General features: G+C 40.2%; 1 protein-coding gene across 2 annotated transcripts in view; it reads left to right on the top strand.

The window, feature by feature from the left end:
- snd1 (staphylococcal nuclease and tudor domain containing 1) overlaps positions 1–23,110 on the top strand; it is a 171,298-nt gene that overhangs the window by 18,558 nt on the left and 129,630 nt on the right. For both annotated transcript variants that reach the window (XR_532695.2, XM_008400601.2), the window contains exons 10-13: positions 548–652; positions 11,563–11,664; positions 19,937–20,037; positions 22,603–22,713. Coding sequence is in view for 1 of the 2 variants with exons in the window: in XM_008400601.2 (XP_008398823.1) it covers positions 548–652; positions 11,563–11,664; positions 19,937–20,037; positions 22,603–22,713 (419 nt within the window). In the remaining variant the exon portion in view is untranslated. The remainder of the gene's footprint in view (positions 1–547; positions 653–11,562; positions 11,665–19,936; positions 20,038–22,602; positions 22,714–23,110) is intronic.

Genomic DNA, 23,110 nt, shown 5'->3' with positions numbered 1-23,110 from the left:
ATCTTTAAGCCTGTCCATCTTCCAGAGGATGTTTGTTTCTTTTTAAGCCGTTTTTTCTCTTTCACTCTGTCTCCTCATCAACCCTCCCTGCTTCCAATCCCCTAGATAAGCGAACGTCCTCGTCCTGTCCTCTAAACCTCGCTGCCCTGCTGGGAGGCCTTAGCTCACTTAGTCAGTCAGGACTTCACTCCATCTTAACTCACTTTCGGTGCCTTCTGCTCACGATCTAGCCACACTGTTGTCCTCCTCCTACTTTGGACTGAATCTCTTCCTCTCCATTTATCCTTTTCGTGCTCCTTCACTTCCCATTTTTCTTTCAGACTATCTGCTCACTCACTCAGCAGAATGCACTGCTTGTGTTTGCGCTCCTCCACTTCCCTTCAATGCAGGCCTGTGATGACCCCAAAGAGTGTGTAAATGTATTTGAGATGAAGCAGGGTTTAAAAAAAAAAAAACTTTCTTAGGTTCTTATTGGTGCTTCCGAGACTTGGCAGCTAATACGGCATCCTGAGTTTGTTTTGACAAGTATTGCCTTTTGTCATTGCAGGTGATGCAGGTGGTCAATGCTGACGCCCTGGTGGTCAAGCTCAACTCTGGAGAATACAAAACCATCCATCTGTCCAGTATTCGCCCTCCGAGGAACGAGGGAGAGGTACAGAGAAACCTGTCAGACTGGACATATGATCACCTTTACACACTGACTTGATGCTTTCCAGTTTTTAATATACAGTCAATAATATCCTCATTCAGAGCCGTTTGTCTCTCGATTCCCCCCTTTCTTTCACGTGGGGATTCTCCATCTACAAATAATTGATATTAATTTTGACCACTTGGTGGCGCCCTAAGTTGGGACACATGTAAAACACTTGCACACACCCAGTGGTTGCAGCACTGCAGAGAGTGAGGCTAATCGATTTTTTATTTTTTTTTTCCTACCACACTCTACATCTTTCCTTCGAATCCGCTCTGGACTGTGAAAACACTCGTACACGGGCCCATACCACTGACCATGTGACGCTGGGGAATGCATATTTATTGACACAGATGGAAAAAGCTGTGTCTATGCAGTGATGTCGAGACACAGATGTGTGGGATGTCTCTTGATCATCCGTCTATTTTTTTATTTTTGTATTATTTCCCCTTCGAACTGAGCTTCTGTCAAGACTTTAGAGTAAAATCTCTGAATCCCTTTTTGACTTAGAGACTTCATTAGCAGCATGTTTACTTAGAAAGCGATCAGCGGCACCTGGAAAAAGGTGCAAATGTTATGCATATTTAAAATCAGTTGATGCTATGTTTAGTGTGGTATTAATTAATGAGGAAGTCATGCTTCTTGTTTCTGCCGCTCCTGTTGTAAAAGTCAGCTTGCACAACATCTGTCAGAACTCTTGTTTTGTGTGTGTGTATTTTAATTGTTTTTAAGTTCCTCCTCCTATTCTATGTTGTTTCCTTTTCATTTTTTATTCCCTCCAGCTTTTTTTTTTAAAGTTTTTATTTTTTTATTGTTGCCCTTTTGGTTTTTATATCCCGCCCTCATTACTACTCCTTCTTTCTCGCTTTCTTCACTGCCATTGTTGGTGCCTCTAATCATTAAGATGCTGCTTTGTATCTTCCCTTGCCTTTCATCTGTTTTTCTTTTCTCTCTTCTTCACTGTCACTTTCTCCAATCCTTTCTCCCCAGGGCATGCACACTGCAGTTAGGATGTTGACCTGCACCACTGCCCCTTTTCTGTGTTAATTCTTTATCTCTCTGTGGTTGTGACAAGCTTTTGGGTAAAAAAAAAAACAAAAAAATTTCTCCCTGTTTAGTCTTTCTCTCTTATTCCTCAGAGCTCACCGCTTGTCCTCACATTTTTCCGGTTCTCAGTGTTACTCTTTATGCTGTCTGTCACTCCGTCTTTTCCTGCGCCAGATGCTTCAGCAGTATGTGTTTTGTGCTTCATTACACTGTCGTATGTTGCAGGGAGCTCCGGAGAGGGGAGCCCAGATGTGAATCTGATGTGTGTATTGTATTGCTGTGACACTGGAACACTTGTGTTCTGCTATTATTTCACCTCATGCATATTTATTTGCGTGGCTTTGTTTCATCAGACTGCTGCACGGATATAAATAAGACTAATCCTGCAATGAAAATGTAATTTCCAAATATGCAGACGGTCATTAAGGCACCTGATTGCATTTTTATCCGATTAAATAGCGATAAAGCAAACAGATGCATACTGGAATGCTTTGCAGTTTTTTGTTTACATGTGAATTTATTCCGATTTAGTCACTGTTATGACTGCAGATGTGTGTTCCCTTTTTAGATCTTACATTGTGCATAAAATGTTGCAGCCTTTAGTGTTGTTTTTTTTAACAAGGGTTGTACATGGTGCTACTGCTGGTGTTGTTTGTTAGCTAGTTATTTTTGTCTGAGCTAAAGAGCTCCCTGCCTGTCTGTACTGCTGTTGGCTCAGCTTTGAGTGTTGTCGCTATGGCAGCAGTGCAGAGTTATGATAGGTTTGCAGATGAGACCTTTTAACTGGAGCTTTCCTGAAATTTCTTTTAACCAAGCAAAATACAGTGCCTTGCAAAAGTTTTCATACCATTTAACATTGTTTTGGTACGTTTTATGTCACGGCTATTATTTTCTTTGTTGTGGGATTACTGCAAAGCAACACATCATTGCAGTGCAGAGGCAAAATGGGTACATGGTAGCGTTCTCGTTTTAATCTGTAAAGCTCGACAGGTTGTTCCACCCAGTCCCCCTCTACTCTGACGCCCCAGATAAAATCCAGTACAAACAGTTGCTGTTGCAGGAAGACGGCAAATTCAAATAAAAACATTGCAGTTTGAAGCTTTAACATGACAAAATGCTGGCAACTTTAACAGAGCACCCTTTTTTGCATTCAAGCAAAAGGCAGTTTTCTGTCCAGTGTCATTTCGTAGCGCGGTCTGTGCCTGGCCACTAAATTAAGTAAGCCGTTGCTGGATACGAGCTTAATTTCATACCCTGTCCGCTCACCTTTACAGATGCAGATGTAATGTTTCTCCTTCAGTTACCAGAGGCCATGGTGGACAGTGTAATCTTCCTTTTATTACCGCTGCATGAGTGGTTTTGATAGCCAATAAAATAATTGTAAAGCATCTCCAAATCATCCGCAAAGTATCCGCAGAGAGACGAAAACGTGCGCCGTGTTTAGCCGGAAGCTGAGGGTTGGGCCTAGTGAGTGTCAGGTTGTAATAGCTGTATTTTTGTTGGCTTTTCAGCCGTGGGGGTGACTCTCATCTTAAGGTCAAGACAAGAGGAGGTCACAGCAGGTATCTTTCAGCCAGAGGCGCTTCACGCACCGACATCATGTTGGCTAACATTGTCATGAGCGAGGCAGTTTCTTCCTTACAGTGCAGCAGATGGACGTAAAGACATTGTTACGGTTTGAAGCACTGTTTTCACACACACACACACGCACGCACACACACACAGACACACGCAGACGTGGCTGTTTAAGCTTGGTTAGGCTTTGTCAGGAAACATCTTGAAAATTGGCGTCAGACCATACGCAAAGATGGGCTCAGCAGACAAGCTGTACAGTTTCTGTGTTTATAAAGACATTTCAGTTGTGTGCGTTCTAGCTAATAAATGGACAAAACAAAAGAAATAAGTAAAACTGCTCAGAGAATTAAAAATGTGAGAATTTAGTTAATATACTGTTTATGAATATATGCAGATATGTTTGGATGTCTCCAGGGATTTCTTGTGCCAGTTGTTTTTGGCTGGATGTGTGTGTGTGTGTGTGTGTGTGGTTAGTAGTATGCAGGCCAGATGCAATGTACCAGTGCACTGATGAACTGTGACAGGTCCTGCCAAGCCCCTCTCCACTCCCCGTCTCCTCTGGTTCGTTTTAGTCTCCCAACACCACAACTCTCCCCTTCCCTCTCATGACTATACTAATTGTGCTCAGACTGACAGATTAGTGGACCAATGGTGTGTGCCTGCAGGAAAACATGGGACACTAGTGTCCTCACTCGCTCTCATCTCTCTTTATCCTCTGTCTTTTTTTTTTTTTTACCCCCCCCCCCCCCCCCCCCCCGTTACCATAATGGTATATCTTCGATTGTGAGATATTTTTAACTTGAGAGTTGAAGTCGTCATTTTTCTTTGTGTTTAAAAAAAAAATTTTATTCACATTTGCAGTAGTACAAGCTGGGTGTATGCCTTTGAGTAGCTCGCTGTTACACCCACTCACACTCGTATTAATGTGCGTGTGCCTTTACTCTGTGTCCATAAAATCTCGAGTGTTTTTTGGGTGTTTTCACGTCTTGTGGTTTAAGTAGAGTTTAGTGGCGCTAACAGACGAAACGGAGCAGTCACCTTGCTGTTCTTACATAAGACTGGCTCATCCCAGTGCTGCACCGTATAGCTCTGCCTACTCGTCTAGCCTCTCTGCAGCTCTCCCCTCGGAACACCGTGTCGCTTGAGCGGGTGTTAATTTACTGGCCGCTTTATTAGGTACACCTTTTCAGTTGCTATTTTTTCCCCACACAAACGGCATATCAGCCAGTCAATGCAGTTTGGCACCTGGACGTGAAGACAATTTGCTTTAATTCAAGCATGGCATCAGAGTAAGAGGGAAAGGCGATTACTTATTGACCGGTTCGAAATGGTCCCAGAAAGGCACCGGCAGCACTAAGCGCAAAACACGTCGAACTTTGAAACACAGTGGCCACCCGGTGTCTACCCTGTCAGCCGAGAACAGGAAACGCACACTGCAGCTCACACTGGTCAACTAAAGAATGGGGAACAATATAGCCTAGTCCCAATCTTGAAACATTCAGATGGTAGAGTAGGAATTAGGCATAAATGATATGAAAGCATGGATCCATCTTGTGTTGTATAACTACGTTTGGCTGCTGCTGGTGGTGCAGTGTTGTGGAATGGTACGTTTTAGCAAGGTTTAGGCTCCTTAATACCAACTAAATATTGTTTAAACAATTACTTACCTCAGTATCTGCTGTCCATGTCCATCATGTACACACATTTAGACTTCATTTACTCGTTCTATGACTTTTCCTTTACATTTCATTTAAGGGGGGTAAACGCAAAGACATGCCACATTTTTATGGTTTTCATTTAGAATTTATGAACTATGCATCTGTTTTCTGTGTTGGTCTGTTAGATAAACTTCCAGATAAATTCAACATTTCTTGGTTTCAAAGTGATAAAATGTAAACGGATACAAAAGGTCTTGACATTTATGTAGCCCAAAAAGTTTTCAATGTTACGACTGATCATTATCAGCACACGACTTATCAAACAGTAACAAAAAGACAGTAATTTGCATCCAGATTTTAAATAAGAATCTACTAGCTAAATATGAGATTAATATTTATTTCTATTTGTGGTGTTTGTCCTTCTCAACAAATGTTGAATACTTGATTCTAGCATGTTTCTTATTGCTTTCACTAAGTGTGTGGTGCCACAGCTACAAGTGGACAACCAGTCCACACTTTATTTTTATATTTTCACAGCCCCCTCTCAGCATGGTGCATTAGTTCACATCAGAACTTGCATAATCAGAGACATTACAAACAACCGAGAAAACAGTAGCATTTGTTATGTCATTGTCTGAAGAAGCTGCAGTTTTATAATTGGTTTTGAACTAACACTGCTATTCTAACACATATCAAAAAGCCTATTGGATTTATTACTAACCAAACAAAAATAAAAACATGATTGGACATTATTAAACATTTCACACAATTACATTTAAATTTGCTGTGCATGTTGTAGCAAAATTATTTTTTTCTAGTTCAACACAGACGCACAACACACACTCATTCACGCAAAAGGGCAATTTTGATTTACCAATTAAATTGACTTTGCTAGGGTACATAGTGAGAACATTAAGCTTTACACAGAAAGACCTCAATCCAGGATTTACACTTAAGATCGTTTTGCTGCAAGGATAAAAGTTTGTTTTAGGATAACTGGAGATATTAATGCTAAAACATTCTCATCTGGTGAAGTAGAGATAAAATGCTCCATGAAAATGTTGTCAGTGTTCTGATTTTGACATTAATGTTTTGGAGCACAGTCATTGACAACAGAGGAGGGTTACCCATTTCATGACACAGTGGTGCAGAACTGGCAAAGTAAGACAAATTGGTAGCAATTGTGCCTCCTTCTCACTGACGGGCAGCATGTTCCTGCTTAGCAGTTGAAATTGCTAAGACTTGGCCTGCTGTTTTGTTTGGGCTGTTGCTTGAGTGGACAATATACAAATTGCTGCATTAGAATACTCAAAACCCCTGATGTGGGGTTTTGAGTATGGCTTTTAGTGGAAAGAAACTGGAGCACACACACAGGAGTATTAATGTAAGAAATAAAACGTTGGTTAAAAACGTTTTGAAGAAGAGTACGAGAAATTTCCCCACTTGATCACTGGTTGAACGGAACGATAAAGTGGCTGAAAATGCCATGGAAATATCGAGCACAAGTGCTTTTAAATTGCAGGAAAGTATAGATTTGAGCAAACGTCAAAAGCCAGTCAAACACTAAGTAAAGGTCACCAGACACGGGGTGCCTGCTAGACATCTTGGATGGCATTACCAGCAGTTAATGGAGTTTGATGGAAGTTTTGTTGAGACTTTGCAGGTGTCTGGCATTTACAATAACATGCAGGATAACACAGGTACCCTTGTGTATTGGTATCAGGCACAAAGGTACTTGTATTGGTATGTTGGAGACATGTCAAATCTCAAACATTTGTGTTCTTTTTTTCTTGTGAGTTCTGAAATTCTTCCAGAATGGTGTTGTGATTATTTTCCTCACCGTTTGTTGCATTCCTATCTTTAGAAATGTGGCATATATGTCAAACAGGGTGCAATAGCTATGAGCGATCTAGCTGCACTCCTAGCTAAACGAGGTTACTTGTATTAGAAAGGGGGGAAGAAGGGTGAAATCATTGATTTATTTTTCCATTAGATATTTTACAAACTGGTTAGTATCTTTCCCCAAAGACAGACCTTCTCTCCACACTATTGTGTGCTCAGATTTGATGAACAGTTAACATCTGCGCCTCTCTGAGAGTCCGTTGAATTACGAGAGGAAGCAACTTGTTTTTGTTTTTTTTAAGTTGTAGATACAAGAGATGTCAGGATTTCCTATCTTCAAAATGAGTCGGTCATTTTGGAATAAGCAATTACTGATACAGAGTCTCAGTCAGATACTTTGATATAGATTAGATTGGCAACTCTGTATAACCACCTTCATTCCTTAATGGGAATGTCTGCCGTGTCGTGCCCTCCTGAGCTTTTCCTCTTACTCAGAGTAGCCACCAAAGTTTAGCTTTTATGCAATCTGAGCAATTTTGATGCTGATTATCTGAAATCTCCCTTTTACAGAATGATTGTGCTAACCGTCCAATTTATTTAACATATATAAATAAATATATTATCGTTGGAGAAACCTGGAAACGCTGTTGGGCTGCTTACGTTTCTTGCATTCTCTTTATGCTGCCTGCCTGAATGCGCTGGTAATTGCTGCTTGAGAGAGAGAGAGAGAGAGAGAGAGAGCGTTCTCAATCAACTCATGTTGCTGTGCACTGCCAGTTTGCCGGCTGATAAAAGCCTATAAAAATGTTTCCCATCATCTTTGACCTTTGGTTTTCAATGTCATAGCATTTAATGACTATTAAATGCTTTGATATTTGAATGATTCAATAATAAAAATGAATACATTCAACCTGCACACACATCGATAGTTGGATTTTTTTTTTTTTTTTTTTTTTTGTATAACTCATATCGTATGTTTTGATAAATAAAGCCTGGTGGGTCTTAACACCATTACTTGTAATAAAATATAATGCCTGATCTGCTGGATAACTTTAGTTCCACTTATTCTAAAATATCGTCCAGCTTTAAAAACAAAAATAAAGTTTTCTTTTTCTCTTGGGCTACATCCTTCATAACCCCCAAACTCTGAAGCCATTTAACGTTTATGCACGGACGTTTGATTCATGTTGTTAAGCACACAACAGTAAGTGTTGAGTGTTTGTCTAAGACTCCCAGAGCTTTGTGTTATCAAAAAATAATGCCCTCATTGTTTGAGACGCATGCATGCAGAGTGTTTTATTTATTTATTTCTCCCTCTCCTCCCCAAAAGAGTAGTTATGCACAAACAACACTCCACTCAATCAGCTAAATGCAAAATTGAGGCCTACTACTGTATACTCCCCCAACATCAGGAAATGACATTCTCCTGAGTCATGATTTTGCTCTTGATGTTTTAGAAGCATAAAAATGCTTCCAGCGGTAGCATCCACACATTCGCAGCCTCAGACCCTGCAGCCCTGCGACACTGTACGATCCAGCATGCACCATGCCTCTGCAGTAGTCAAAGATGATTCCCGAGCCCTAGCCGGTAATATAGAATGAAGGGAATTCACCCCAAATAGAACAAAACTCCCCCTGAGGATAGCGAGCGGGAACAGTTTTTATTGGGTTACGGCTGAGACTTAGCTGCGACTCTCTCCTCTATCTGTAACCTTACCGCTGCTGCATAATAACAGTTTATGGACGACGGTACGGAGAGGTTGTCTGGAGTAATTTAATGACGCTGATGTTGTCAGTTTATCCGGCGAATGAAGCCGAATGTGGCTCCACGGCAAAATAATTAGACTAGTCACAATATTTTTCACTTTATCAATGTGGGGGAGTCTTTTTTTTTTTTTCTTTTTGACTGGGAAAAGAAGGCATGTTTGTTTTTCAGATCATTTGAATTGCATTTAACCAAGGATGCAAGATGTTTCATTAAGCCCTACTTTCTGTTGGCATCTCCTAATGGCAGAGCTTTGTCACTTTGACCTTGCTTCTGTCACTGTTTTATCTTGTGTACATCATAGATTTTATTTTTTTGAATGCTCCACTCCTTTTGCACTTCTCTAATTGGAACACAATGCTGACATTTACACTCTTTCAGTGATTCAATTGTCTTTCTACAGCCTATTAACTGAAAGTTATTTTTTTAGATTCACCACTTCTGTTTAGATTCTATTCTCCTTTTTTGTAGAAATACTACTATTGTATTGTCCTTTTGTCAAATATATACAATAATGAATTGAAGCTGGTTTAAATTTTGGTCTTTCTGCTCCAAATCTCCTGAGTTAAATAGTGGTATCTCACCAGCGGGTCACAAAGAGAGTTGCGGGAACCTGCTAATCACTCTTTCATTTAGGTCAGACATGTTTAAGCAGGAACATATCGCAAACACCTAGCACACCTGCCCTGGAGGATTGAATTTGCTCACCCCTGAACTCTCTGAAACTGACTTTCTGAATCACCTTTTGGCTGAACGTTGAGGGATTTCCACTCGGTATGTGCAAGAGCAGCTCTGGGAATTTACATTTAGCTGATTCAGCTCGAGAAAGAGGATTGTAAGGAGCTGATTAAATAAGGAAAGCACAAACACATTTATCTCATAATTTAATAAAGCCAGCAAAGGCCAGTAACATAATTCTACTCTTTTGCAGCTTTGCCACATCGAGTGACAAAGCATCATAGGAAGATTTGTGCCGATCAAATGCTGCCTTTTAGAGTTCATCTCCCACCAATTTCCACTTGAAGACAGTAATTGATCCCTAAACATTTATACATCCAGACGCATCTCCTTTTTTTCCCCTTCTTTTTTTTTTATCCCCGTCTCCGTGTCAGTTTGCCCCACATTTCTTTCTGTCATGTTGCCTTTCCGTTTTTCGCAGCTTTTTGTTTTTGTCAATGTTGTACCCATGCAGAGGGAATACAAAAAGTCTCCACACTCCTTTTCAAATGTCTTTTTGTCATAATAAGTGAGACGGATGAAAAATGTAATTGATTTTCCACCTTTGTCATCTTTTTATGACATATATTGGCTTATTTTTCCTCAGCAGTTTGATATTTTTAATTATAAGTTACCTTTAAAAGCCTCAAGACTTATTTTTTTCTTGTTTTTCTCTAGATACTTGATGTTAGTTTCCTTTGTGCGTCTCATCATCTCTTAGGAATGTCTGACCCCTGATCAGTCCATAATTGTGAGCGACCTCATTCTGAGAGATATTTATTAGTGACATAAGCACAATCGCAATGGAGGACTATAAGCTGCTTATAGGAAATGACTTCCAAACCATCGGTTGCCGGAGCTTGTATGAAATGACAGTTGTTGAGCCCTGAGGAAGATGATCTAGTCAAATCAACCAGAACCGCTTCTCTGCACATCTGTTTGTGCCCCACCTCAGAGCTCGGAACAGCTGTAGTCATTAAACATGAATAAAAGGTATTTAAGTCAAGAGGAGACGAGGAACAAACTTGCTCCGTGTGTGTTTTGTTTAAAGACCGATTATACTTTTTGAAAAATGATTAAACCACAATAGCGCTGTACTGGAGATTCAGGAAGGGGAGCATGCTGGTATTGTCATTCATAGTGTAGCTTTTCCTGACAGGGGGTGTAGTTTAATTTCCAGTTGCCTCCTGGTTATTTAATTTATTATGCTCCAGCAAAAAGACACCTGTCACTCTTTGTGCCTGCTGGTATTTTTTGCTGAAGGAGCGACGGGTTTCTTGGCTTTCTTTGAAAATGCAAATAAGTTCCATTTGTGGTCTTTTCTAAGAGGGTAGCGGAGAGTTTTGGAGTGGAGTTCTTTTGTGTGCGGCTGCGTACGTTACATCGGCAGTTGGAGTACCGCCTTGTTGCCGTGCATCCGTTTTTAACATGCAGAGTTTCCGCCTCGCCCGTCCATCTGTGTCCGTGATATCGTTGTATCGAGAGCAGGGAAGGTGTGCCTGTTTGGGCAAATATGTGTTTGCCATTCGCACTTGAATATTTCATTGGGTACAGGGTCTTGTGTCTGCCAAAATGGATAGAAACAGAGCAGGGTAAACAAACTAAAAGCAATAAACCTTTTGGGTGTTTTTGTATGGGTTGAAGTAGACCGTTTCTACTGTATTTAGTTGCATGTTAAGCGCTTAAAAATCCATTACTTTGAACTTTTTTCATTTTGTCACTAATGATAACACACTTAAACATATTAGCTTTGCATAGCTAGATGCTGATGTCTTTCCCCACTCATTCAGATTAGATTGAGTGTGTTTTGTACAGCAGTTTTCTTAATACAAATTCTGGTCTTTTGTAACACATGAATATAGTTTCATCTTAAGCATTTCACTTTAGATTATTTGTAGAGCGCTCAATGTCTGGCCTACCTCTGTAAAACTCATCAAGCCTTTAGAGAACCAGTTCCGACCAGATGTAACAAAGATGACTTCTGATGGCAGTTCACTGGATTTTATTCTGGGGTATCATAGAAAAAGGGGGTTCATACAAATTCATTTCCAACATTTCAGATTGTTAAATTTTTGGGCGGGGGGAGCATTCATAACCAGGCATTGTTTTCCTCCCACTTTGACTTTTGTGTTTGTCAGTTGTATAATCTGAAACCTGCAGCTCATGCTTAGTTATCAACCTTTAAACATGGAATGTAAGTTAAGCTTCTCTTCTTCTGTCTTTTCCTTTTCTCCTCACCCTTTCCCCATCCCTCCATCTGTATTCAGGAGAAGAACAAGGACAAAGACAAACGATTCCGTCCTCTGTATGACATCCCGTACATGTTCGAGGCCCGGGAGTTCCTCAGGAAGAAGCTCATTGGTAAAAAGGTAAGAACCTCTCTCTGATTTTTCTTTTTCTTCCAAGCTCCGAGCCATTTCTTTTTCTTTTTCTTTTCTTTTTTGTTCTCTCCGCTATATGAATGAGTGTGATTTCTTTTTATCAGCGTCTTTGAATTCCGTAATAGTTGTAGATAAAACCACGCAAAATGACTGTAAGTGCTCCCTGCACCTTTTTCATTGACAGACAAATGTATTTCAGAGCTGGATATCCATTTCCCTCTGCGCCTGAGTGTGAATACCAAGTGCTCATGGTAGATGTCCTGGGGCTTACCGCTGGCCCGGATGCACCCTTTAAACAAGCGGTCTTGATTTCCCCCTCTTGTGTCTATTGATCTACTTGGTTTGTACACCTGGGGGGGCTGCTATGATTTACTCACATCTGACCCGTTAGAGCTTAGCAGAGAGTTAAACGCTCCTCCAGACGCATAGCAGGACTCCAGATTTCCAGCTCTGCTTGTGTAAAATATGAATATATCCACCGATGAATGCAAGCTGATTATAATAACAGAATCCAAAATTGACCTAAAGTTGCTAAAAGTGTTTGGGGAAAAACCTTCCATGTAACCTTACTTCTTCCTTTTTGTTTTCGCCAAATGCAAACAGACGGCATTATGAAAGGACGAAAATAGAAAATGTGGTGAAGATTAGCATCGAAATAAACCTGATGGAAGACGGCCAGAGCAGTCGTTCAGGATCACGCTCAGAATTCCAAAAACATCTGCATAAGTTGCAACACATTTTTAAGTTCTGGCATAAACAAACCGAGTGCTTTTAAGTTTCGGCCTGTGCTTCAGTTTGACCGAGACTGTGCAATAGCGGCGTATTGATGACTGGACTCAAGCAACCCTGATAGTAGATGGAGCAAACGGTTCACTCGCGCTTTCATAACAGCACAACTGAGGCTGTTAAACAAAAACACGCACCCACTCAAAGTCAAAAGCCACAAGAGTTCCTTCTGGCTCTCTGTATGGGAGTGAGATTCATATCCCCGTCCCAGCTTCTCATCACAGTCATTTTAATCCTCCTCATTAATGTTTTTTTAATGACAGAAAATTCAGCCCAAAGCCGGTTTTCATCAAGTGAAGCGAAAATAATGATTCTGTTTATTTGTTGCGTTTGTGTTCCCAAATAAATGGGGTGTGCGCATTAGGAAACGGAGACGCAGCAGCCTGTGTTGGGTGTGAATAAATTCACCAGCTACCGCATTAAAACAGTGTTCATGTCTGCGTCTTACGTGCGCATCTTCAAGATTTGTTGGCACCTTATGTTAAAATAAAACTTGCACAAATCTACATACTCTCTGGCCATGTTTATAGATGATTTCGCAGCTTTCTTTGTGAAAAGCAAAAGCACTCAGCTTCGAACAGACAGGGGAAAGTATTAACAGTTTTAACGTTTCCAACTTTAAGTTGTAAACTCGTGCATAATTTGTTATATATCTTGCTTTGACTTCATCGAGCTTCTAAAGTTAACTCTGCTTAATTGTTCAGCGCTGCCTCGAGCAAATTGCCGTTTGTGTTGTTTATTGTACTGGGAGCTGCGCATAATTGTTTGCTTCAAAAGGAGTTAGCTCCTTAAGTGTGTTGACTTGGCTTGTTTTCACTGGAGTCGGTGGGTCTGTTTGCGATGGAATGCATTAAATCACATCTGAACAATTGTGAGCACATACCGGCACATCTCGTGTCTTCAGAGATATGCATCTGCTTTTATAAGGGATTATTATGTCTTAACGCGAAGTAGCCTGAATGCAAATGCAACCTGAATTATATTTTTAATATGAAAAAAAAAAACCACAGCAAACCTCAAACACACTACTGGAGGTAAATTAGCATTTTCTGTCTTGCTCACATTCTATCCAGTTGCTTCTCTTCGGCTTATATCTACTTATGTTTCATGTTTAGCATTCCACAAAATTTAACCCCATTTTTTTTGAAGACATAAAAAAAAGCAGTACATTGAAGTTTGATTAATTTCACTTCCCTTAATTTCAGCTTCCCTCCACTCAGAAAGGCAAACCAAATTCTACTTTGAATAACTTTGACACATTTCTTTAAATTTTAATTACGTTTTTAATTTTCTTTTAAACTCTTTCTCACTTGGTGGTGTTTCCTTGAATTTCTAAACATGACTTTCGGTCACTGTTTAAAGCAGTCATGTGCAATCAGTCTGTGGCACTTTAGCGATCTGAATAAATTTGTTTTACACATAAATGTTCAGGTTTCCAGCAGGGCCTTAAATTTTATCATCTCAATCATCCGCTTCAGATATGTCAAGATTTTCCATGTTTGGCCTTAAATTACATTTTGCATTTCATTCACACTGAGCAAAAGTATCGAGATATTATTACGGAGTGAAGAAAAATACAAATGGTTACTTTCAGTGATTTAGAATCTCAACATCAAAACTGACAAAGATTCAAGCCTCCGTCTATGCTCATCTCTGTATGTTCCTCCATATTTGAGTAATATTGATGCTTCATCTTCCAAGTGTGCTGGCATCCACTGTGAAGTTCGGTTCAAGTAGAGAGCTGCTGTCCGTTTTCCAGCAGCACAGCTTCCTCACTTCTTACCCTGCAAGATCAATAAAAGGAAGGGGCTCTGGGAAGTTGCTTCTTTTCCATTCCTTTATTGTTGCCAAGATACAAGGCTAAAGCTCCGAGTTGAACCTTCTGTCACCGTGTATCTTTTTTTTTTTTTTTCCTTCAAATAATTTCACAAGTCTGAAAAAGCTGTGGGCTTTAGCTGCCTTGGCAACAATAGTGATTTAGTTAGGATAAAATGAAATCTCTGTGGTGAATGTTTGAGTTCAGTACCCAACCGTCAAATTCTTTTATAATAATCTGTTCCACCACGGCCTATTTGCCTCGTCAATTTGAATGCGAGGTGCACTGTTGTGTACAGAAGCATGTTGCATGTCAACAGAGGAATTTAACCAACCCACTTGCTTTATTGTCAGATAATAACAGTAATAAACTGTGTGAGGACAGGTCCGTGTCTTTATGTGTCAGTAATGGCATTAACAGTGGCCTGCTGTTCATCCAAATATTTTACCATAAGTGTTCAGAACAAGAAGCCGTGAACAATTTCACATTTTGTCATTTTACAGCGTGAAACTCCTATTTTCCTGGGACTTTGTGACAGATCAACACAATGCATCACATGATTGTGATGTAGAGACAAGGATGCAAAATTCCGAAATGCTTTTACAAAACAAAATTGAAAAATGTTAGTCGAGTTATATTCAGAGCTCCTCGTCCTAATGCCTCAGAAATGAAATTCATTGCAGCTAAATTTCTTCATGCTAAAGAAGGTCAACAATCCTAAATGTACAGCCACGTCCACAATAGAAAGGTTTAGTTCAGAGGTGGCCATCTCCATCTTCAAGAGCCCTCAAGTATCAAAATTGCTCGATTTAAACTCTAGAGTCTAAACCAATGGAAGATTAGTGCATTTCACATGTGCAAATATAAACAGTGGAGGTTTTTAGTCGTAAGATCAGCAAATATGGAAGGGTTTGTGGAGAATGGTGACTTTTACAGGGCATTGCACAATGTTGGTTAGTTTATTTTAAAAGTTATTATACTGCAGAATGTCTGAATGCTTCATTATTAGCAAAGTCATTGTTTTTGGTTGCTGTAAGCTGATGTTTCAACCAGTTCCGTTCACTTTTTAACTTCCGCAACACAAGTGACTACAATTGTAGATTATTATTATTATTATTATTTTTAAATTGATAAACAATCTACTTTTGCACCATCAGGCTCAACCAGAACATCAGCAAAGATTACCGTCAATGTTTAACCTGCAAACATTCTCAGTTGAAGCCTACTAGCCATCTAAGAACAAAATATATTTCATAATGTAGGGAACACGCAGATTTTCTATTTTTTTTTTTTTAATCTACTACACCTTCTAGGACGTGACTGAGCATTAACTGCCAGTCTCAGCACGCTAAAGCTGAAAGCCCTAATGCCACTGCTGCGATTTAGGGGAATAGAGCTCCATCTAATTCCTTTTTCTTTCCTATTAATGCTCCCCATTTCTTTTATTTTTAAGGAAAGCTTGGTGCATTTGATCTTTTATAAAGCACATCTAATATCCATATTCAGAAGACCTTACTTCATTTCCTGGCAGGAGAACTCTATAGTTAACTGTGAGCCAGAAAAGAGCCGGGCCGCTACCTGGAATGCTCTTTGAAAAGAACTTCACCGTAATTCTAGCAGGTGTGCATCTTTTATCGGGCGTATTCTGTCAGAACTCGGAAATAGTTTTCAAATTTTCTTTTCGAAAGCGAAATTAAAATTTCCTAGTTGTTTCCAGTCATTAGCTTTATAGCTATAGAGTGTTTTCAGACATTCTGCGTTTTGCCATCTTTGAATAACTTATATTTAGGCCCAATAAACCTTTTCTAAGTTATCCCCTTACAAAAAATGCAGTGAGGCATTTCCTTATTTCCCTCTTCTCCCTGTCACTCCAACTCTGTCTGTCTCAGGCTTTCTTATATCCATCCCCACCCGCATTCAAATGGCAGAGCTTGCATGGTGACATAATCCCAAAAAGCTAGATTTGGCTAACTTTATAAGTAGTGCTTTTTGCGCGCCTGGGTCTCAGCTTCATCAGAAAAAAAAAAAAAAGAAAAAAAAAAGTCAAATGGAAATGTTGCATTAAGCCACTTATCAGGGTTGAGCACATTCGGATAATCCTGCATGCTCAAAGTGGCTCCTGTTATGCAGCTGCTTGTGTAGCACTGTTAGCAACAGAGTTTTTCCCTCTTATTGGCGGGTATATAAGTGAGCGAACGTCTTATGCGCGGTTTGGTATTTGATATACAGAATGTGAGAGTCGGCGCTGGTTCTGGGGCGAATTCTAGATTGTGTTTCAAGCAGATTTAGATATTTGATAACCTAAGTTGAAGCTCTGTTTTAGATCTCCCAATCCCTCCTTTTTCCTCAACACATTTTTGTTGTCCCAGAATCAGAGCTGCTTGTTGCATTAAATAATAGCCGGCCCTGATTATAACCTTCTAAAACACAGCCTTAAGCACTCGCCTCCCGATGGCCTCTGATCGTGTTTTTGTCCTCCTTCCAGCTTTTTCTTTTTTTTTCTTTCTTTTTTCTTTTTTTTAATAATCACAACTCTGCCTCTTTTTTGTGTTTGCCTCATTATTTTTCATTGCCTGATGCAACATACAGTACGGCCATATCAGTTCCTATGTGTAGAAGGTGCCTCAGATCTGGGAGCTTTGATGTTTCAGTATTTATTTTGATGATCCAACACACTCCCATAAAGCTTCCACTATAGCCGCTCTTACCTGCACATGGGTCTTTTCTTCTCCTGTACCCTCTGATCTGTTGCCATATCATTTCTGCCAAGAACATTATCATCCTTTAAATGTGATGTGTATATTGGAAATGGCCTGCACCAATTTGATGCGTTTTTTGAGGCTTAATTGTTGTCAGATGTGTTTTGAAATGTGGCTAAAGCAGAAAAGAAAGCCGTGTGATCGTCGTTCAATAGAATGTGCTGGAGACGGTTGCAAATCTTAACCTCCCACACTTTTCAAGGTAAGCAGCCTTTCGCTCCGTTCCTGTCTGGGGAAACCACTCATGTGGAACCCATGTTGGGCTGGAGTGTTGTTAATCACAATGTGGCACATGTTCACTTTTACATTACAAGGCTTTGTACGACTTGCCTCATGTAGTAAGACCACATAAACTGGTAAATCTAAAATATCAATATTATTTTAGATAATAGATGTAGGTAGGCGAAGGCAAGTTGACTCTCTGTCTGATCTTCAGTTCCCAGCTGAAAATCAGCAGCTTTCACCTGCTTTGGATTTCTCTTAGTCTGTTTTGCATCTTCTGTTAGAAACTTGCATAATTTGCACTTGTAAGCATTAGTCTAATCTCTCCAGAGAACTGTGGCCCTTAACTCTCAGATTGCCAGGCTCAACATTTTTCCACCCAGCATTATGGGCAAAACATTCAGAATAAAACGGACCGATGTTGCTGAAAAATATTGTCTTCCAGATATCTATCAAAGTTGGCAAAGTTGCTCCTTCATATATGTGTCAAAGGGGACACTTTCTGAAAAGCAAATAAGTTACCATTTCCCCTCTGACTTCGTCTGTCTTCCCTGAGTAACACGTTCCTCACTTTAAAGTGTTGGGCCTAAATGTAAGGCCTTAAAATGCCATAAAAGTCGATAGTAGGTCATAAAATTTGTGTATTTGGGTCTTAAACTTGTAAGTTTAAGACATTTTTGGCTTCTGCAGTTCTTAAATGTGCTGATGGCACTCATTTGTACTGCGATTTAGAGCTCTGACTGAGGAATTTGAGCGTTAATGTGCTGTGACAAGATCCCAGACGCAGAGAAGAAATGAACCCTGTCGAAAGGAATTTATTCCCTAAAATTCAAGTGTTCCTGAAAAATACACATTTTTTTCTTCCTTGAAAAGACTTGATAAGGATTTCAGGAGCTGGCTGAAAACTTTTTCATCGACAACTGTGATTGACATTGACATAAAGGTTATGGTAAACTGAATGTAGGGAAAACATCGACCCTCTGTTTAAAGGCAATCAGCAACATATGGTAATTGAGTTTTTTAGCCCACTGTTTTATGTAGGTCTTAAATTGAAATCATTGCAATCTTTGAAAGTCTTTCATTGAACGTACGGGACCTTTTAAGAAACAGTGTAGCGTGACATTCACTGACTCCAAAAAGATCCGATTTCTGAGTTTCTGACCTGCTGGTCACCTGTCGGGGCTCTTTATCACTCATGCAGACATGTTGTATACTCAATTCCTTTGGCAGAAGCAGCCAAGTATTCCTATGCCTTTCATCACCGTAGCAGAACAAACACATTTAGTCTCACACCTCGACTGGTGTTCTTATCACTCCTCCGGCTCTCTGATCCATTCACTGCCTTTTCCCTCTGTGTTTCCCCTCTTCTGGGGGGGTTCTAATGGATGGATTTGTCTTATCCACAGATCTGTTAGATGGCCTGTGGAAAATGGGCCTAGAACCTCTCCAATCGGGCTCTGCTGGCGGTAGTTTGTAATGCGTTCTGTCCTTGCCCAGTAGGGTTTGAGTCTTTTCATGAAAACTTTAGTTTCTTTGTTGTCTCTTCCATTTTGTCGCAATCATTTCTAAGCTATGCAGCTTGTCCATTATGTTCTTCCCTTCTCGATCTTTTTCATCTTTGTGTTTTCCCCACACAGCTAACTGTGACCAACTAACATCTCCTCCACTGCTTTGTGTTGGAATAACTTGCTCCACTTTGAATCCTCTCTTTGCCACAGACGTGGAAATTCATTTCTTGAGATTTTTCAGATCCCTTCATTGCACTTAAAATGGGAACAATCTACTTTATCCTTCAGTGCGCCTCTTTCACATTCTTGCTGGGAGGAGCCAAGTGTTGTGGAAGAGACGTTAGCGAGAGGCGACGCGCTAGCCTAATGAAAAGCACCCCTGGAGTCCTTTTAATTTCCCTCCTCCTCAGAAATTGCTAATGGTTCTTGGTGCCAAACAGCACTCAGCAACCTCCTTCCTCTTTCTCCTCTCTTCCCATCGTCCTCGTCTCTTCGCTCTATTGACAAGCTGCCGTTGTTCTTTCATGTCCCTGTAATAGGCCTGTGTGTGTTGTCTGCGCCCGAGTCAATGACGCTGCGATGCACAGCCAGATTCCTCAGATTTTTATTTTTTTTTGTTGCTCGTCTGACGCACTTTACATGCAGCTCCTAAACAGTTGACTGTGTGTGCGTGTGTGTGTGCGCCTGCATCCCTCCCTATTAGCGCTGTCTACATGCGTTTGGCCCACAATACTGGCTTCCCCTGTCACATGCCTGTGGAGATGTGCACATGCACACAGCTGAGTGACAACATTGTATCTTCAGGGTGAGTGGGTTGGAGTGTGTCCCCAGGGAGCTTTGTTAGGAACGCACTGTGTAGGGTCATTTGGGTTCCATCGCTGCTCTGCGCGTGTGCGCGTCCGTGTGTGTGTTGTCCCAAACACCCTCAGTGTGTTAATACTACTCCTCTGGGGAGTTCCACAATGCTGCCTGACATGATTCACACTGACTGGGGGTGACCTTGAAAAATGGGACAAACAAAAAAATAAAAAATAAAAATAAGGGAGCCACATACACAGAGAAAACACTCCCCACGCTAATTATTGGATAACTGATGCCGCTCACTACTCTTGATGTGTGTGCGTGTTTTTTTTTGTTTTTTTTGATTGGCCTGTGTCCACCCCCTACAGGTCAACGTCACAGTGGACTACATCAGAGCTGCCACTAGTCCAGGAGAAGGAACACCTGCCTTCTCAGAGCGCACCTGTGCCACAGTGACAATCGGAGGAATGTAAGTAATAATTTAGTCTGCCAAGCTGAGCAAAACTACTTTCTACCCTTTTTTTTCATATTTATTCAAGGGGGGATTTGTTGCAAATGCACTGCCTTGGAAAAGCTGCTTTATGTTAGGACAGCAAGCGTCAATGCATTTACTTGAGATTTTATGATATAGGTCGACTTCAGTAGTGCATAATTGTGAAGTAAATGGAGAATGATGGGTAGTTGGGAATTTATTTTTCCATATGTCTGACAAGCGGTTGTGCATTTACAGCTGCAACTTCGTGGGGTTTGTTTCTAAGAGCGCGGGACATATAAAGGAGTGCTTCCTTGAATATGCAACTGAATCTCAAATGGATTTATCTCTCGACTTTGACTGGGCCGATCGAACTCATGAACTTGCTTTGCACTAAACCACTCATCATAAATCGACCTACACGTTTAGAGAGGTTTTAATGTGTCCGTCTTCGTATCCTCGCTGACGTGTCTCAACGTCCATGCTGAAAAGAAACATTCCCACAGTATGATGTTGCCACCACTAAGCCTGTCGCAAAAGGCCATAAATCAGTTAATCACACGATAAATTAAAATGGGCTTGATGATCAGAGAACTGGCAGTCTAATGATATTTTTATCAGGTCAATTGTCTTTACAGGGACTTCATAATCCACTATATATATGGCTTCAGTTGTTTGGTTTTAGTCTCCATTTTATTTGTTGTTACTGGTTAAGTTTTTTGTTTTGAATATCTATTTTAGACTCCAGTTCCAGTGTTAAGTTTTCTTTGGAAATTAAAATGTATTGATTTTTGATAGGGTGTACTTCAGTTACTATGATGCTATTATTATACTTGACAATGGTCTCAAACCATCATGAAAGGCCTAGTAGCCACTGCAGATTTCACATTGGGGGGTGTGTGTGTAGGTCAATGTGAAGTATGTTTTCTGCTATGCTTTTAGCGCAGAGGGTTAATAAAAATGAACCAAGATGTTTTTTAGCAAGTCTCCGGCTCGCAGGAGAGTGAAGTATCAGAGAGGAGGAGGCCGAATATGAGGGAACGGCACACTTCTCTGATTTTTATTAGTAATAAAGTTTGAAACTTGTGTGTCATTTTTCCGCTACGTCACAATATTGTATTACTTTGTTGGTTGAAATAAAATGCAAAAGGTTTATGGTTGTAAATGTGGAACAGTACAAGGCCTTTTAATACTTTTGCAAAGGGCATTACAAGATCAGCTCATGCAGCAGTTCAGGTTGACTTTATCAGCACATTTCATTTTACTACTTTAATTTCATCTGATAGAATACAACAATACTATTTTTGAATGCTTTGAATTTGCAAGCTTGTTAATCAGAACTGAAGCTGCTGCTTTGTTCAGAGAAGGGTCACCTGAGTGCAAGCAATTATATTCTATCTGCAAGCCTGTCTTTGAAGGAATTTGGTTTATCAGTTTGTCATTTTCTTTACACAAGATCACAGATATAAACGCTTTTCAGAGGTTGAAATTTAATCAAAACCGTCGCAGAGCTTTGATGCGACATTGCTAGAAAAGAGGCTTTAGGAGTCCGTTTTCCCCTCAAAGGAACTTTTGAAAATCACACTCGTCCTGTTTTTATTTATTTTATTATTTTTTAGTTTTTTCCCTCTCCGCCAACGGTATCATTGGAGCCACAGAGCAGCATCACGTGAACACACACAGACAGACCTCTCCATCTCATCCAACCAGCTGTCTCAAATGTGGTGACACTTGTCTGCACAGAGGTCAGGTCTGCTCATGTAAGCAGTCGTTTAGAGTCTTCAGTTGGACCACACCACACTGTGATTCTCCTGGATAACAGTTGGCAGAGTCCCCATGAACGCTACAGTCAGGGTTGAGGAGGTTAGTCAACCTCAACCCCTCTGAACCCCAGCGGGCGACTCTGGTATCCTTGGTTATTGTCCGTAATAATTAGTGTATTAAAGAATTGTTTGTGCCAAGACTTGTTTCATTTCATGTTTTTCAGTTTTGAAGACATTTTTATGATCCAGTGGATTTAAAAAAAAAAAAAAAAAAAAAAAATTTTACGATTATTCAGTTAGTTGGTACCCACATGTGACTTAGTAGTCACTCCCACAGCTAACGATTAAGATGGGATCAGATGACTTTGAGGTTAAAAAATTGGTGTTTTAAAATTGCTGAAGACTGGTTAAAAAAACATTGATGCTCATGGTTTGTGAAATAAAGGAGTGCCACATGTCATAAGCATAGAGGTAACACTAATTACATTACCTTTCTTGGCAACATGTGGTACAAATAGAAGAGGGAAGGAAGGAGTGAAGTGTCCATTTGACTCAAAGCCAGCATGAAGGGTTTTCTTAAATAAAAAGGGTAAAAAATATCTAAAATGTCTTAAATTCAGATCATCTGTTTAACTTTTAAATGCATATATTCCTCATATGTTTGGGAACATACATTGAAACCTCTAACAGTTTAAAATGACACCAACTATATGGATTCTCTTCCTCAGGTCTTATGAAATGGACCTGATTTCATAATCACCAGGTATTGAAGTGAACTGTCCTTCTTTGTTTCTGCCAGTAACATAGCTGAAGCTCTGGTCAGTAAGGGTCTGGCCACGGTCATCAGGTATCGACAGGACGATGACCAGCGCTCCTCCCACTATGATGAGCTGCTCGCTGCAGAGGCACGGTGAGGAACTCCTCTACTTTTTCTAAATCTTTTACGTTGAACTCGCACCGTGGGTTCATGATGGTTTGTGTGCTAGAATTTGGAATAAAATGGAGCATTAAACATCTACTTGAAACACCTTGCAAGTTATGTTTTAAATTAACTTGATAAATTAGTCTTTGTAGTGACCCTGAGTGTTTTCCCTCTGATGTAGGTAAGGTTACCCCCTTGCTAATTCTTTAAATTTATTTTAATAGTGTCACCGTAATTAGTTCCTGCCCATCAAGCTGGTGATTCACATCCCGAGGAAACATGTCTCCGCTCTTAAATATTTACTCACACACATAGTAATGACCCCTGTGCTTTCTCTGCCCCTGTCCCTTTTTAGTTTTTTTTTTTTTTTTTTTTTTTTTTTTTT

The sequence above is a fragment of the Poecilia reticulata genome, linkage group LG23, assembly GCF_000633615.1.
Source record: "Poecilia reticulata strain Guanapo linkage group LG23, Guppy_female_1.0+MT, whole genome shotgun sequence".
NCBI lineage: Eukaryota > Metazoa > Chordata > Actinopteri > Cyprinodontiformes > Poeciliidae > Poecilia > Poecilia reticulata.
The sequence above is the reverse complement of the archived record's forward strand: the minus strand, read 5'-3'. Positions and strand labels throughout refer to the sequence as shown.